The sequence below is a fragment of the Acipenser ruthenus genome, chromosome 2 (genome assembly GCF_902713425.1).
Source record: "Acipenser ruthenus chromosome 2, fAciRut3.2 maternal haplotype, whole genome shotgun sequence".
Classification (NCBI taxonomy): Eukaryota; Metazoa; Chordata; class Actinopteri; order Acipenseriformes; family Acipenseridae; genus Acipenser; species Acipenser ruthenus.
Genome location: NC_081190.1, coordinates 110690825 through 110708554, shown reverse-complemented (window position 1 = coordinate 110708554; position 17730 = coordinate 110690825). Strand labels below are relative to the sequence as shown.

The 17730-nt window shown below is 38.6% G+C and overlaps 2 protein-coding genes across 5 annotated transcripts in view; one reads left to right on the top strand and one right to left on the bottom strand.

Annotated features, from left to right (window-relative positions):
- Positions 1 to 3988: 3988 nt before the first annotated feature.
- On the top strand, positions 3989 to 11877 carry LOC117408412 (protein shisa-3 homolog). The gene is made up of 2 exons (XM_034013376.3): positions 3989 to 4837; positions 8805 to 11877. Exons 1-2 carry the CDS (start codon positions 4576 to 4578, stop codon positions 9260 to 9262), a joined length of 720 nt encoding a protein of 239 aa, XP_033869267.3. The 5' UTR covers positions 3989 to 4575; the 3' UTR covers positions 9263 to 11877.
- A 23-nt stretch (positions 11878 to 11900) lies between these two features.
- LOC117409170 (probable phospholipid-transporting ATPase IA) overlaps positions 11901 to 17730 on the bottom strand; it is a 121705-nt gene continuing 115875 nt past the window's right edge. For all 4 annotated transcript variants that reach the window (XM_034910973.2, XM_034910979.2, XM_034014798.3 and 1 more), the window contains 4 exons: positions 17593 to 17681; positions 17122 to 17214; positions 14530 to 14618; positions 11901 to 13926 (listed from right to left, as the gene is read on the bottom strand). In XM_034910973.2, coding sequence (XP_034766864.1) covers positions 13829 to 13926; positions 14530 to 14618; positions 17122 to 17214; positions 17593 to 17681 — 369 coding nt within the window. In that variant the 3' untranslated portion in view covers positions 11901 to 13828. The remainder of the gene's footprint in view (positions 13927 to 14529; positions 14619 to 17121; positions 17215 to 17592; positions 17682 to 17730) is intronic.

Sequence of the window (17730 nt, the reverse complement as noted above, 5' to 3'; positions counted from 1 at the left end):
TGGTGTAATCGTGCCTCTCGTATAGAACATTGTTTTACTTGCAGTGCTTGGTGCAATCGTGCCTCTCGTATAGAACATTGTTTTACTTGCAGTGCTTGGTGCAATCGTGCCTCTCGTATAGAACATTGTTTTACTTGCAGTGCTTGGTGTAATCGTGCCTCTCGTATAGAACATTGTTTTACTTGCAGTGCTTGGTGTAATCGTGCCTCTCGTATAGAACATTGTTTTACGTGCAGTGCTTGGTGTAATCGTGCCTCTCGTATAGAACATTGTTTTACTTGCAGTGCTTGGTGTAATCGTGCCTCTCGTATAGAACATTGTTTTACGTGCAGTGCTTGGTGTAATCGTGCCTCTCGTATAGAACATTGTTTTACTTGCAGTGCTTGGTGTAATCGTGCCTCTCGTATAGAACATTGTTTTACTTGCAGTGCTTGGTGTAATCGTGCCTCTCGTATAGAACATTGTTTTACTTGCAGTGCTTGGTGTAATCGTGCCTCTCGTATAGAACATTGTTTTACGTGCAGTGCTTGGTGTAATCGTGCCTCTCGTATAGAACATTGTTTTACTTGCAGTGCTTGGTGTAATCGTGCCTCTCATATAGAACATTGTTTTACGTGCAGTGCTTGGTGCAATCGTGCCTCTCACAATGGTACTGTACTATTAGTGGATTGTCTATTTTAGAGTAAATTAATAAGAGAAGGCCTTTTTTTAAAGGACTAAGGATGATAAGATTGAGAATTTGCCTATAAGCAATGGACACATTCAAAATCTGATCTAATCAGCCACTTACTGAGAAATTATGACGGTGTATATAGCGATCCACATATTTAAATACAGCTGATATTTGTACAGAGAAATCAGTATGTCATTTTTTTCTGCAATGCTGTAGTCCACAGGTACTGCAACACATACAAAATCAACTTTCCATACAAGTAAACATGTCATAGCCCCATGAGTGTTGGTCCACATTGCATTTCCAGTATTGTTTGCTGGAGTAACAATTAACTTCACATCTTGACCTCTGTTTACAGTATCTATTTTATGTGTGTTAAATACGATGTTAAGTGGTTAAGTGTGACTTTCTGTTGTACTATTTTGAAAATATTTACATATTTAAAAATATATATAGCAGCTGGTGACAGGATTAGAGTCTCAAAGCTTTTACTCAAAATTGCCAGTGACAATCTAGCCCAGTGTGTACAAATCTTAACCGTGAGCTACATCATTACATTACCTTTAATTTAAGAGTTGCATTGCTCATTGATTGTTAAATGTCTTTATCAAACCTGGGTCCAGGCTTTGCCAGAACACCAGGAGTTCTTGCAGATTACTGTTACTTGCCTGTCAAGTGGATCCCATGCATATTTGAAGACATTTCTGAGTCAACATAAACTCCTAGGTCTTTTTCATAGATTCCTTCTTCAATTTCAGTATCTCCCATATGGTGTTTATAATGCAAATTTTTATTGCCTGCGTGCAGTACCTTACACTTTTCTGTATTAAATGTAATTTGCCATGTGTAATAAGGCCCGAGGCATAACCCCCCAGAAGTGGTATATATCATCGGAATCGCATGGCCCAAAGTGTATACCACTTATAACTCGGCATTTGGGGGATGAAAAGTAATTAAAATAATTAAAACACATTTTAAATTAAGACAAAACCAGAAACTTTTACTGTGTATACATCCGCAGTGTAATATAGTCCCAAATTTAATTTATTGTTCACTTATTAAAAATAAATTGTACATGTCCGTTTATTGTGAAGGACTGAGCATACGCTTGTCATATGACACCGAGGAAGTAAGGAGAGCAGCTGCCTTGGATGCTGAATCTGTATTTTCAGGTGAGTTTCTGACCTCATTATATGCGAGGCAGACATATTCAAGTCCGTTTTCATCCTTTCGGATCACAAAATATGTTTGTTAGTTTTCTCACACTCTTGCGTCTAAATCATGCCAGATTAAGTTGAAGATCGAACCAGACTTTACGCACCAATCCGACCGCGTTGCCAGGGGACAGTGCCTCAGTTTCGCACAGACGCTTCAAATCCAGTCCGGTAATTCGGGGGGGGGGGGGGGGGGTGTCTGGCCTTGTCTTTAACCTGCTTTTCTGAAAATTTTCATGACTGACAGGAATACGTTCTTGTTGGTTTTAAACTCGCTGTCAGCAGAGATGTTAAAAATTCTACTGGTAAAATATCTATTTAGTCCAGCTCAGCATTATAAACTGGAGACTGAATATTGGTCCCCAGTTGAACGTCTTGCACTATCATAAAATTCACTTATGTTGTGTTGAGATTTTTTTTTCTTATTAACTTAAAATGAATGTCCATATTTGTGTGTGTTTTTTCAGTCTTTGCTTTCTTCTATTTCATTTATCTGTTCATCATCTACTGTTATGTGTCTACTCTTGCTGGTGCCCTTATTTTATTTGTATTTTTTTTCAGATGGACAGCTGTCTTCACTCAAAGTTGGTGTTGTACCAGTTATCTGGAGTTTCATCCCCAAATATATTAACGGAAATATGTGCAATGTCACTGATTTTTGGCAGTGGTTTTGTAACTAATAACAAATCAAATTGCAGTTTGTCATGTTATTTAGAATGCAGTGGTGCATAGTGATGTTTTCGGTGTGTAGCGGCTCATTAATATGCAAGCCATGGTTTACACTATATATACACATGGTCATGTGATGTTGTTTAACCAATCAGAGGTTGTTATTTTTCCATACCATGTAATAATTAAGAACATAAGAAAGTTTACAAACGAGGTGGCCATTCGGCCCATCTTGCTCGTTTGGTTGTTAGTAGCTTATTGATCCCAGAATCTCATCAAGCAGCTTCTTGAAGGATCCCAGGGTGTCAGCTTCAACAACATTACTGGGGAGTTGGTTCCAGACCCTCACAATTCTCTGTGTAAAAAAGTGTCTCCTATTTTATGTTCTTAATGCCCCTTTATCTAATTATTGTTAACAAATTGCAGCAACTATTCCGGTGTTCAAAAACACTGTAGCCAATATACTGCTATAAACCGTCCATCATGAGCGTTATTAATGAAAATATGTTGAGTAAATGAAAGAAATAATTTGCTTTCATGAAACACTTTCCCTCGCCTGTATCCAATTCATTGTAAGCAACCACAAGGGGGCAGTATGTTAAAACATGGTCGTTTTCTACTAAATACAGTTAGGCTATTGATAAATGGAAAGTCTGGCAGGTGCTTCACGTCTTTTCCTTTTAAATGTAAAAACTCCCCCTATTTACCTTTAACTTCACACTGATTCAGTGTTAGACACAGAAAACACAGCACCCAAGGGAAATTGCTTGGTCTTACAAAATTTCGGATAAACATTACACACGCAAGTTTATACTGCGTTTTCTGAAAGGCTTAAATTATATATATATAAAAATATGCACAGCAAATACGCCAAAGCAGATCCTAAAGTCAATATTTTTTTCTGAACCTCTCATCAATGGAAAGAGCCCTCGTCAGTTTTATTTATGCTTTTTGTCTGGTCCTTGCAACACATTTGCCTCGTTTTGAAGCAAGTAAATTCTTATAATAATGGGTGTTTATTCCTTTCCGAAAATGTGTCGGATCAATAACAATTGGCAATAAGCACTAACTCAAATCGTTTGCCTGTTTAGCGAGAAATATTCCTAACGTGAGAAATACATTCTTCCCTATTTTCTACCTATGTTTTTTGCGTTAAATTGGATAAATATGAAATCATTATTGTACGCGTAAAAATAAAAACAATTAAAAATGCCTCTCTTTACAACCTCAACACATGGAACTCGCAGCTTGTAACACTTTCGTGTATTACTTTTCGCCAGGACTGAGAGACCAGCACAGTTCTTATGTAACATGAATGCGCAGGTCTCGGCAGCACAGGGGGGCGTGCGCGTTTCAATTCCGAATCACAGAAGTAACCAGCTTGAAATGAACTAAACTGCAGATAGTGCGACTCACAGAAACGAAAATGGTTTAGTGCAAGTTACACAGATTGAGGATCAAGAACACAAATACTACAAGAAACACATTTATTGCACATGTCATCTGTACTGCATAGCTGCTCATAATTTATTAGGTACTAATCAGTATCTGGAGAGCTCGGTATTTGTTGCATTTTCCCTAATTGAAAGTTTTGTTGAAATTTTCAGAGACTAGCCGAAGTGTCAAAGCGTAAACGGAACTTTCTTTCGCAGTGTTATGAATCTATTTTGGTTTACGTTCTCGTGGTTAAATGAATGTACAGATATATGTTACCTCATACATAGTTTGTATTTTATTACATGGTGTATGTAACAGTAGTACATATTTCTGATACTTGTTGAAATATGATGAGGCAAAATACTATGACAATCATATGCCACTTAACAAAATAGTTTTTTTTTAAAAAAAGCTTTTTGCTTCCCCCTTCCCTACCCGCAAATCGTCTGCAGCGCTCCGGAGCTCGGAGGAGACTCATCTTTCTTAAGTTGTGTTTATTCAAAACAATCAATGCCACGGGGCAGTGTTGTACAGACATAAACAAGAGAAGAACACACTACACTGTTTAAACCAGATCCTAAGATGGTGTCTCTGTTGCACTGCCTTTTTCTGGGATATTTCACGTGGAACTCGGACGCCCTCGGAGAGTTCTGCCATGGCTGGGTGGGTAGCAGTGGAAATTACTACGAAGGATTTCAGTGCCCGGAGGATTTCGACACTTTGGATGCTACTGTTTGCTGCGGCTCGTGCGCTCTCAGATATTGCTGTGCAGCCGCAGACGCCAGACTGGACCAGGGCAGATGCACAAATGACAGGGAGCTGGAGAATGTAGAATTTGCAGCACGTAAGTGTATTGAAAGCGGGGGTTTATGGAAGCGCCGGTTGAAATCTTATTACATTTTATGTGGTCAACACACAATTGTTGACCACTCTACATCGGTGTGTGGTACTACCATTGAACAAAATGGTTGTGTTGATTTTTTAATGTCTTACTTTAAATATAAATAAATAAATTAATCAAACAAGTTCAACCAAATTTGCAAATTGAACTCCCAAGCACTGCAAATTCGAATGGGTTCATTGAGACAGTTGTTTGCTGTATATAGTAGTGCAACTACTTTAAGTCCGCTACATAAAATAACGCAGAAACCTGTAGTATCGGAGTTGTAAACATCTGAATATTTTTCCACATGGCAGTTGTGTTATTTTATTTAATGTTTATGTTGTTCACAATACCTTTTATAAAACTTGTATACAAATGCTTTTATGTATAAAAACAGTCCAGCTGATATTTAGCAAATATTTAAAACACAGCATATGGTACAAAAGGGACTTTAAATTAATTAAATGTGTTTGATAAAGGAAAAAAAATACACTTTCACCCTGATTTTCAAAAGGGACAGAGGGAAAAACAGTTGCAAAATGTATTTTCAAAAGTCGTTAAAATCAGTGGCGCAATGGGATTTTAGGCTTTGAGCTTTTTTGAAAATACACTCCCATTACACCTTGTTAATCGGTTGAAATTCATAATTGGTTCTATTTTGCAAATAACGCATTATTTTCAAAAGGTACAAAACACCAAAGTACACTCGCTAATTAAGACATGCGCCCTTCTATTATCTTAACTGCGATCGCTGACAGGACTACTGAACTGTAATCTACACTGGAGAATATCGAAGGGATGAGGAAAAAACGACCCTGCACTAAACTCAGAATATTTCGTCCCCGTCAGACATTTCTAGTTCTAACTACAAAACAAGTTATGCGTAGATGCAGATTGGATATAGGCACTATAACAGAGCTGTGTGATGTGCTAAAGTTTGATTTAGAATCACAAACAGCCCGCAGTCACGCCATACCTGTACCTGTAAAGCTTACAGCAGCCATTCATTTTCATGCAACGGGTGCCATCCAGACAACAGCTGGGGACAGATCAGGCATCCGTCAGTCTTCTATGTCAAAGGTACTGACTGATGTCACAGATGCACTTTTCCATAGGGCAAGGGTATATACTATTTCCAATTAGGGGTGTAGAACAAAATGCAACCAAACACAAACATTATCATTTGTCTGCCTTCCCAAACGTGCTCGGTGTAGATTGCACACATGTTGTAATATCCCCAGATTCAAGGAATGAAAACATCATCATTCTTTAACTGTGCAAGTTTTATGAGATGATCAATGTATTATCACGCATGTAGTTGCTAAGTACCCTGGCTCATGCCACGACTCATTTAATGTGGAGAACAGTGCCCTGTGCTTGTAAGTGGAGGCTGGCTAATTTTATTAAATACATAATACCTTTGAAAACATATGTAACAAACGCATATTAATGTTTAACATTTGTATTAAGATTTTTCACAAACAGCCTAGATTTGAACCTTGGATCTCCAGGCTATAGGGCACATCCTGCACTCCGCGCGGAGCGACTTTACTGGATGCGCCACTCGGGAGCCGTCATCATCATCATCATCATCATCATCATCATCATCATCATCATCATCATCATCATCATCATCATCATCATCATCATCATCATGATGCTTCCAAAGCGATTTGCAGAGAGCAGGGGTTCCATACTCTGGTCCTGGAGGGGCGGTGTCCCTCCTGGTTTTTGTTCCAGCTGTACCCTAAATTACCTGATTGGACCAATTTAGCTTCTAAAGTGCTTAATTGGTCCAATTAAGTAATTTAGGGTACAGCTGGAACAAAAACCAGGAGGGACAGCGGCCCTCCAGGACCGGAGTTTGGAACCCCTGGACTAGGGGGTGCATCACAACTTTAGGTTCCAGAATCTTTTTTTTTTTTTTTTTTTTAATTTAGTAAATAGGCAATTATTTTATTATTTTCTTCCAATTTGGCATATCCAATTATTTTTAGGCTCAGCTCACTTCTACCACCCCCGCGCTGACTCGGAAGCGGCGAAGACGAACACATGCTGTCCTCCGAAGCATGTGACATCAGCCCACCGCTTTTTTTCACACTACAGACTCACTGTGCAGCCACCTTGGAGCTACAGCGTCGGAGGACAACGCAGCTCTGGGCAGCTTACAGGCAAGCCCTCAGGCGCCCGGCCAGACCACAAGGGTCGCTGGTGCGCGGTGAGCCGACGACACCCTGGCCGACCTAAGCCCACCCCCCTCCCCCCCCAAGACGCCGCCCCCTGGGAGCTCCCATCTACGGTCGGCAATAGAATAGCCTGGACCCGAACCGACGACCTCCAGGCTGTAGGGCGCATCCTGCACTCCATGCCTTTATCATTTTATGTGCAGTTTTATGTACTAAAATATAATTGAGCAAAAGCTCAACTTGGGTGGCTAAGAATGTATTTTTCCTTTCTTTTTTTCCAATTGTTTGGACTACATGTGCGCTGCCTCGTTGTTTTCCAGTTAAATGGAAGTCAAGACTATTGAAATGTGACTAATTGGCTTGTTAATGCACCTGAAAATCAATTGTCGTTTCAATTAAATCAGTCATTAGCAGTAGTCATAAACAGTGCCGGATTAACGTACAGGCTTTAGGGGCTGCGTGTGACTGTATAGATCAGAACTGGTCTGTTTTACCATATTACGTTGGAGGAGCAGCGACTGCCTGATCATATGACTTGACCTGCGATCAAGTCACGTGCCACTTTTATCAGGTGTGCTGCGGCGCGAACGTGACGCAGATCAGAACCTGTAAATGTATGACAAAGCAGCACCTAGGAAGTATGAGAGCGACGCTGAAAAGCAGAAACACGACAAGTACAGCGCGAGGAAGATATGTTAAACAAAACACCAACGTTGACACAATATTTTAATACCATACCAATGTGTGTGCACAGTGCTCCCTCCCTATAACGCGGGTCTCAGGGGGGGGGCACACAATATGAGCGTTATAACCAAAGAGCGTTATAAATGGGAGAGGAAGTGGGGGGTGACGCGGGACACATAACAACACACATCTGACTAAAATACAAAATAACTCCCTCTCTATAATGCACATGTAGTGAAGCAAAAATGTAACTTTTCGTGAAGTAACCATGCATAAAGCACCATTTAATCAATGCTATATTTTTTACCAAAAAAAAAAAGGTAACATTCCCACTCGTGGATCATTTTAATTAGCAGTTTTTAAACTATAAATAGCCTGGCTAAATGGTGGTTGGGAGTTCAGTTCAAAGCGACAGACAAGCAAACCAAGTTCGAGAAGGAGAGCGGGTCGGGAGAGGGGAAGAGGGAATGAGCTTGTCCCAGGTTTGGCTGCCAGAGTGGGGCCGAAGCAAAGTTGAAGCGTCTCGTCTCCCAGAGAAAGCCGCAGCTCTTCTTGCAGCAAAAAAGGAAATACATTAGGAAAGATAACCACGTAATAGGCCTAATATTTATTTAGTTATAAAACAAATGCTGAATAAGATGTCTGTGTTATAAAGTGCCAGTGCAGTTTTTCTTCAGTTCAGATACTGTATCAAAAGGGAGAGACAGAAACGGAAGTTAGACTGAGAAGTTTTAACAACATCAGTACTGTATTTACTGTAGAAATATTGCATGAATCACTAGTATAGGGAATTGGGGTACATGCTGTAGGAGCGTTATATCGGAGGCACGTTATAACCAAGAGCCTTATAGAGAGGGAGCACTATGTGTGTGTGTATGTGTACATATATATAAACAGCTGGTATCGTGGACCTTTGATTTTTCTGAAGTTTCTTATACTGTTTTCTCATTCAGGATAATTGTCCACCCTTTTACCATCCAAATTAAAGTTTTTTTCAAAAACCATTGCAATTCTCAGGATTCGTTTATACTAATGCTCTGCCATTTCTTGTCATGCAGAACCAGTTTACGTGCCATTCCTCATCGTTGGATCCACCTTCATTGCCTTCATCATTGTGGGCTCTCTGGTGGCTGTTTACTGCTGCACCTGCTTGAGACCGAAGCAAAGCAACCAGCAGCCAATGAGATTCTCCCTTCGAAGCTGCCAGATGGAAACTATTCCTATGATTTTAACCACGACCAGTCTGAGCATTGCCTCCAGGCAGTCGAGCACGGCAAGCAGCTCCACAGGAGGGTCCATTCGCAGGTTCTCCATCGGCAGAGCCGTGCCGGGACACAGCTGTCTCGTCTCAGCTCCTCCACCCCCTTACACCTCACCGGGGAGTCTGCAGACTCCTCATCCTCTCCACCTCCCTCAGTCCTCTGGGTTCCTGCTCCCGCAACAGTACTTCCCTTACCTCCTGCAACCAGAACCATTCACACCCGGAAAAAGCTTAGCAGATTTCAGCCAAAGCTAACCTTGTCCTGAACAATCACAGAAAAGGGAAGGCCAACAATTTTCGGCTTTTGAATATACTGCAGAGTAATAACCAACCCTCTGTTCAGCAGTGGGTGATCATCACAGACTTTCGTTATGTCTTTTGTAAAAATACACCTGGCCCAGGGTGTCGTCGGCTCACCACGCACCAGCGACCCCTGTAGTCTGGCCGGGCGCCTGCGGGCTTGCCTGTAAGCTGCCCAGAGCTGCGTTGTCCTCCGACGCTGTAGCTCTGAGGTGGCTGCATGGTGAATCTGCAGTGTGTAAAGAAGCGGGTGGCTGACAGCACATCTTTGCCCCTCCCGAGTCAGTGCAGGGGTGGTAGCGGTGAGTTGAGCCTAAAAAATAATTGGATATTCTAAATGTGGAGAAAAAATATTAAAACAATTGGCAACTACTAAATTAAAAAAAAATAATAATACAAAAAAAAAAAATAATATCCGCTTGTTTCGATACATTTTGGGGTCCTTTCTACTCTGGAAATTAAATAGTAGTAACTAAATATTTAAATTTAGTCCTCACGGAAATCTGCACTCAAATTAACTAAAATCTGCAAAGAGAAAAGTGCGTTTTCTGCAAAGAACTTGTCAAATTCTGCGGCACAGACTTTAATGAAAAACAGTATTAATGAGTATAAATAAGAAAAAGTAAGTCACAGTTAAATTCAGTTTTTTATTAAATCACATTACTAAAATCTGAGAAAACTGAACAAACATGTTTGCCATATTTTATGGAAATCAAAGAAGAAAAAAACACACATACAATAAAGCAAAGAAAGTTCACTTTTAAAAAAAAACTGTTACAGCACTGACTATTGGCTGCCATTTTTAAAAAGATACATAAAACATAAATTAAATACAGTTATGGCCAAAACATATGACTATCACATGAGTAATAATATTTGCCTAGCAGAATAAGATTGTAGTGGTGCACTGGGACTCAAATTAGCACTGGTGAATTTTACAAATGCACAGTTTACTGTATACGAGGCTTGGAGCATTTTTGTACAAATGTAACGGTACTTTTAGAAACCTGTGCTGTTCACCAAAATGTTGTAATTTTAAAATGTGTCCACATCAAGACAGCACATGTAAATAGTTTGGAAGCTGTGACAAGCGCTTGGAAACAGTGACAGGCGACACTGATTGGCTGATAAACTAGCTTTTTTATTTCTTTGATCAAGACCACATGTGAAAGTGCTACCATCACATATCACATACCACAAAACAAACGGGAAAGTAAAAAGAGGATTGTCACAAGAACGTTAAGGCATCCCAAGTATTCGGATAATATCTAATATAGTTCGCCGCCCCCTTCCTTTTTGAGCATTCATGTTACTACATCATGTGCAAGAAATGTGTGTGTTTCCATATATAATTAGAATGACCTCTTTCAGGACCTGCAACATCGGGAATACAAGCAAGGTCCTAATTGTTTTTCTGTGGCCTTTCACATAGGAGTAACAGAACAACGCTTCACTTTGAACTTGTGACTAAACTATGAAATCCTTTGGTAAAATAATAATAATCATCATCATCATCTTCCCTTATTTCGTTCTTCAGTAGCCACTGTTTGTCTATCCATGGTCGTTGTCATGGTCTTCTGTCGTTTTAACAGAAGCTATGACGGTGAGTTATTGGAAATACTGGACTTGCATTATGCATTTGTTCCCAATCTTTGCCGTTATATTCGGTGCTAATTTAGATTTGTTTCCAGAGCTCACCGATGCCCTTAGGAATCTCTCCATGGCTGAACTGAAGCTCGCACTGAAACCCAGCCACACTTCTCACTATACAAACAGCGTGTATGCACTCTAGTGACATGTACAGTGATAGTAGGGAGGAAATGTTTGAGTTTTGGGGTTTTTTTTACCAAAAAATTGGAAATTCTGCGAGGGAGAGCAAATTCCGTGAATTTTTCCACAATTGCAGAATCCTGGAGGCACTATTAATTCAATTAATAAATAAATAAATAAATATGAATCATGATCTATTAAGACTTCAGTCTCAAGATCTATTAATATTCAGACGTAATAGTGGTAGGATGGTACACAAATCACATTGCAAGTGAAAACATCAGCTCAAATGACCTGCAAATGTGAACTGTACAAGTGGATTGATATTGACAATCTGTTGTCTTCATAGAGGACAGCACGTAGAAAGAGGACTGATCTGTAGGAGTACAGTGCTACTAAGGACCTAAACGTATACAGAGGAGAAGGAGAAGCCTGGTTCTAGGGGAATTACTGTACTTACTGTTGAAACTGTGTGGATAGTTTATGTTTCCTTCCCTGGAAGAAGAAATAGGTTAATTGCAAGTTTTTTCTGTTTAAATACTTGCCATTTTAATTAAATGTTAATGTGGAAATGCATTGTTTTCAAGCCTTGTGTGTGTGTGTGTGTGTGTGTGTGTGTGTGTGTGTATATACAATTTAAAATGTTTTGAAAAAAATGTAATAATTTCACAATCATAATACTAATTGTTCCTCTTGGAGGAGGATTTAATAAAAAAAAAGTTACAGTGAACAAGTACATTGACAATTTGTGAGCATGTAATTTCTACCTTGTTAAATTTAAAGAATTAAAATGACTGGTTAATGACGAATAAGAAAAAAATGCTGATGTTGTAAAGTTTATTTCAGTATTTGTTTACAGCAGTTAAAGACAGGACATTTAAAAGTTGCTGTTGCTACATGCAGATTCACAGAAAAATGATAGACCATTACTCAAAATGTGCAATCCTTTGTTTAGATTTACCAAACCTGGGGGCAGGGGAGTATCAGAAATACTGAATTTGAAACTCCATTCATGCAACCGCAAACCTTCACATTTAAACACAGTAACAACCTTCTCCAGTGTTGAGTCCACACTTTACCTTTCCCCTTCATTCATATAAAAATGAGTAGTATTATTTATTACATGGCTTTTTAAAATTCACTTCACCATATAAATGTAGAGAATGTTGCAGCATGCTTTTGACTATTGATACTGCCATTTATAAAGACCAACAATCAACACCACAAACACATACATTGTATTTCCAAACTAAGTTTGTAACACCAATCATTTGATTTCAAAAGGTAAAGAATGCATACACCACAGTGAACAGATGGACAACCATTTTTTATCGTTTATTTTTGGAACCATATTTTGTTTTATTGAGTGTAACCTTACATTGTAGACACACAGCCAGATTATTGCCCATGCTAATGCATTAGCACAAAACACATTTGGAACAATTTAACTCATGCAGACAGATAAAACACACACACACCCACAGCCTCTCACAGGAAGAGAAGTACAAACTCACAGACAAAACTGTCAAAAATAACAAGTTTAAATTTCTACCATTTGAGTCTTAATAGATTACAAAATCAGGCCAATGTAAAATTCTAGGGTATGCAGGTTTTTTCTTTATTTTTTTTCTTTATTTTTTTTTTTAATCTGATCAATTTAAATTTAGTTTAGTAAAAATATACTAAAAATCAATGCTAACATTTTACTGAAATATCATTTTTATTGGCACTTATGTTATACAACACATTAGTTAGATTAGGCACCATTGTGAACCATAATTGGAGGTCAGAAAAACAAAAAACAAAACAAATGGAATGCAAAAAAATAAAATGAAAAGTATGGTAGAATTTTGAACATCTTTTTAAAATTCCAGTTAGCAACCGCACAGAGAATGACAACTTTAGCTAGGCACATAAAAATAAAAATAAAAATCTAGAACAAAGGAAAGGACAACAGCACATATAAGGCCATAGTTAAATAGTGTAAAAAGTCACAGATTTAAAAGCAGGGGCCAAAACAGCAGGCAGGACAGGCTCATTCAATGTACAAATCCCACTCTGTGGAGTGTTAAGCATGAGGTATTCAAAACAGGACCTTCATTAAGCATTACTTATTCTAGAACCATTCATAGTAACAGCCGACAATGCTGTTAATAAAATGTTACTGTTACGTAATGAGAGTTTCTTTGGCAAATTAAACTTCAGGGATTCCATTTGAAATTCCAGTAGTGTGGCTATTCTATTTTTTTAATATACTTTTAAGATCATACTTTTTATTTCAAGTTGCTAACCACTCCTGGAGTGGCAGTAGCCATAGTAGTAGTTTGTATCCACTTATGTGCCATCTCAATTTGTAATCACAGTTGGCAAATGGGAATTGAGATTTCACAGTTCAGAAAAAGAGAAAAGTCAACTGGAGCAACTCTCCAATATTATGGTCTTTGAATACTTGATGAGAACCAATTCTACAATTGCAACTTTCAAGCCCTGTTTATGGAATCAGTGAATGCTGTGCGACACAGACTTATTAAATACATTTGTACAGTGCTTATGTCTGCTCAAAATACAACTATAGCAGTGAACACTTTTTTTCTATTTTTTTTTTTTTTTTTAGTATACAATCGGTTTAGGAAAATGACCTTCACAGGCTAGAAAAGTCTTTATATGACCTCCAGCAGCTTTCAAAACACGCAGTCTGCTGTGCTGAACTGGCACAAGTTGTTTTCAATCACTTCTCCTGCAACCCATACTTCACCATTCGTCCAGTCTTTGTTTCGTGGTGTCGTAAGCTCGTATAACTTCTGATTGTGAGACGATTCCATTCTCATCTTGAGAGAAAGCATATCCATCTGCAATAGAAGAGGTTGCAATAGGATTGTATTTTTATAATGCACAAAAGCACAGTGTAATATAGGTGAAACTCTGGCTTTACTGAATCACAGGTATCAATGAACAACCTAAAAATCAGCCATTTCCATTTTTTCTTTTTTTAAAAATCGGTCAGTCTTATTGTTTTCTGTCATCATGTGGCAGTCAGTTTCACGCTTGCTGGAGCTTTGCAATCACAATTCACAGTGGCACATCACTATGGACTGCTGGGAATTATCAAAGCTGACTTTGTAAGGCAAGCACTGGCATGTGCAAAGAAATGGACAAATTAAACTCAATTCAGAATTAAAGTAATTAAAAGGGTAACACAGTAGGGTGTCACCGTATTTTCGTATAGCCTGTCTATTTCATATGTTGATATTATTGTCCATTTCCACATAAAAAGGAACTGGATTCATTATACTGCACAAGACTGCTTTTACCTACCATCCCACCTAGGTACCCACCTGCCTTTCCTAGACCAGTTAAGGATCAAAAACAGGACTTTCATATCATACACCATATAAAAGCCCTCCTTGTGAATGGCCTGTGTGCTCTATGTAGGGTAGAAGGAGTAAACTTACGGAGATTCTGCTGCATGGACTCTGGACGGTACAGGCTGACAGTGGTCTTCTTAAACACATTCTTCAGAAGCTGGGCTCGCTCAGTGAGGCTGCAGAGGAATGATACAGAAAAATCAGACTCATCACATCACAACAACAATTGATTTTGAAATTTAACACAGGGAATAGAAAATACCCATTTTGAACTTTAGAGAATTTCACGTGGCACTCACAATTCATAAAATGTGTAGTTGTATCATATGGAGCAGTGTCAACCACTATTTGAATTTTTTTAGTCTTTGACAAGGAAACCAAGAAAGAAAGTTCGTTCCCTTTACACGGACACATGGCATCTTTTCCAGATACTAAAAGTTTAGTTTAATACAGTCTATATTACCATTTTCAAGTTGTTTTTTTTTCTCTCCCTCAAAATCACCAAGTCCAGATTGCAAAATGTCTGTGCAACAATCCCACTACTTTAAGACCGAAATAGCAGCATAAACTTGAAAATGTTTTAAAATCAAACCTTTCATTTGGATTTCTGACACCTTTATAAAATGCCCAGAACAACAAGCCACTGTGACATTAGAGAGATAAATGACTTTTTAAACCAACATCATGCAATTCACATCAGGACAGTGTCAGTAAAGGGAGACATCTGACCTTCGTAACTCTTCAAGGCTGACAACTGCATTTGTCAACAAGCCTCAAAGAAGTTTTGACACAAATACAAGCGGTGCAATCATGTTAACCTACTTTTACTGTTTAATGTGCTTGAATTTAGATTACTCTGATAGCACATGTTTGAAAAGAAGTGTGTGTGCGTGCGTGTGTGTGCGTTTGTGTGTGTAATGAAGGTAATGTGTATTTTAAGATAAACTATTGCAACCGGCTATTAAAGAGCATTTCAAAACACATATTTGCATAGGATGGTTAGCTTTCAGCAAACAGTTTGAAGCGGACAGACTTGTATACTATGGGGAATTTTCCAAGTATTTGTACAGGCCAGTCCAGTTTAAAATCAAGATGGAATTTAAAGTATTTTGATGTGAACCAAATTATTTTAGATGAGAATCCTGATGAAGGTGGATGTAATGTCTCTCAACTTTTTACTAAAAACATGTGATAAACAGTGTCCGGTGATAAACAGCATACACATTAACAGCTATAACAATGCAAATTGGTTAACTTTACCTGTTGTGGTTCCATTTACTGTATTAATATGTTGACCACAGATACTGCATTTTAAAATAAATAAGCTGTCTATTAATGTTACGTTTCCAAATGTAAAATGTTCATTTGAAACAGACTCCAGGTAGCAGATCTGACCCACTTTAATAGATTGTTGTCAGCAGGCACTTGGCATGCAGGTCCTATAGACTTGTCAGTGCCTGTCCTGGGTGCCCAGGTTTGCTCACTCTATTAACAGTGATATGGTAGCCGTTATTATTTCAACCCCTGTGTATTAATAAAGATGACATTATTAAACTAATAAAAATACATCTAGTTTTGATCTGAGATGAACACCACCAATCCGTTGATTATATTATTATTAAAGGCTGTAAAAGGGTTAATTGTTTAAACAGTACATTGAAATAAAAATCTAAAACAGCATGGTACTGTATTTTATTAAACGATTAACCAAAAAAGCTATTTTACTGAGCCATTTTTATTTATTTTTTGTATAAATTTAGTAGGTCATCAATTGATTTTTACTCGGAAGCGGCGAAGATGAACACAAGCTGTCCTCTGAAACGTGTGCCATCAGCCGACCGCTTCATTACACTCTGCAGGCCCACCATGCAGCCACCTCAGAGCTAGTGTCGGAGGACAACGCAGCTGTGGGCAGCTTACAGGCAAGCCCGCAGGCGCCCGGCCAAGCCACAAGAGTCGCTGGTGCGCGGTGAGCCGAGGACACCCTGACCGACCTAACCCTCCCCACCCGGGCGATGAAAGGCCAATTGTGCACCGCCCCTTGGGAACTCTCGTCCTGCACTCCAAGCGGAGTGCCTTTACCGGATGTGCCACTCGGGAGCCCCCTTTTTTATTTATTTTTAATTTCAGCATTTATAAGTATTAGATACAAAATGCTATTTTTAAATGCTGTACATGGAAATCAATAGAAAAACTGAAACAAATACGAAAATAAAATATAAATCAATAATTTTTCATTGACTATGTATGATACAGGAATGTTTACACGACAAAAGGTTTAAACATTGAATCTTAAAACGTAGATTAACAGCACACCACCAGTCAAAAAAAAATATCAATTGGAGGAGGAAAAAAAGGAGAGAAAAACTTCATCCGGCATTATGATTCATATGCAAAACAGCCTCATATTTCCTTCTGGTTCTGTTTCCTGTTGGAAATGTAGAACTGTAATCTCCACATGCAGAGGTTGGGACAGGCCTGCTGTTTGTATCAACCTGCCATGTCCTCACACTAGAGGCATAGGCTTGGTCCACACAAAATTCATTATGAAGCATAAAAGAGGAAGACACTCCACCTCCAGAAAAAACAACAAAAACATAAAAGCCACTGAACAAAACAAAAAAAACAACTAACAAACACTAATTCACTAGGTCTACATTACAAGCGATTCCACATTACCCTTTTCCATGTACAGCTGATCCTGGATCCTGACACTTTGCCTCCAGCTCCTGCACTTCATCCACCAAAGTCTTAAAATAGGTCTTCTTCACTCTGCAATACAAAGGGAGGTTACAGCTCCACTGTTTCAACCCACCTTGGATATACACTTACTAGGAATGACGTGCAATTGATATAAATAACAGATTATAAAAAATGAGGGACCCCGAATGGTTTTTCTCTTAGGGTGTGATCTACATGATCAGGTTGTTCAATAAAAATAATAAATATCCTGTACATTTTTTAAAATCAGATTTAGACAAACATTAGCCAATAACAATGTATTTTTTAAAACAACATTAGTATTTGCTTTTAAATAACCATTCAAAGCTATTGAACGTGCATTATCTGGTATTTTTAAATTACACACGCCAATCACATTTCATGATAAGGTTCTGCGAATAGAAACAAGCTTTCAGTCCTGGTACTTACACTTTGTACGTCACATCAAAGAGCAGGGACGTCACAGGGATAAAGAGAAGACCCACCCAAAATACGCTGGAGCTAAACATCATGTCAGCCTGCAAAATACATACACAAATATCACTGGTGTTTAAAACCAAGAAGCAT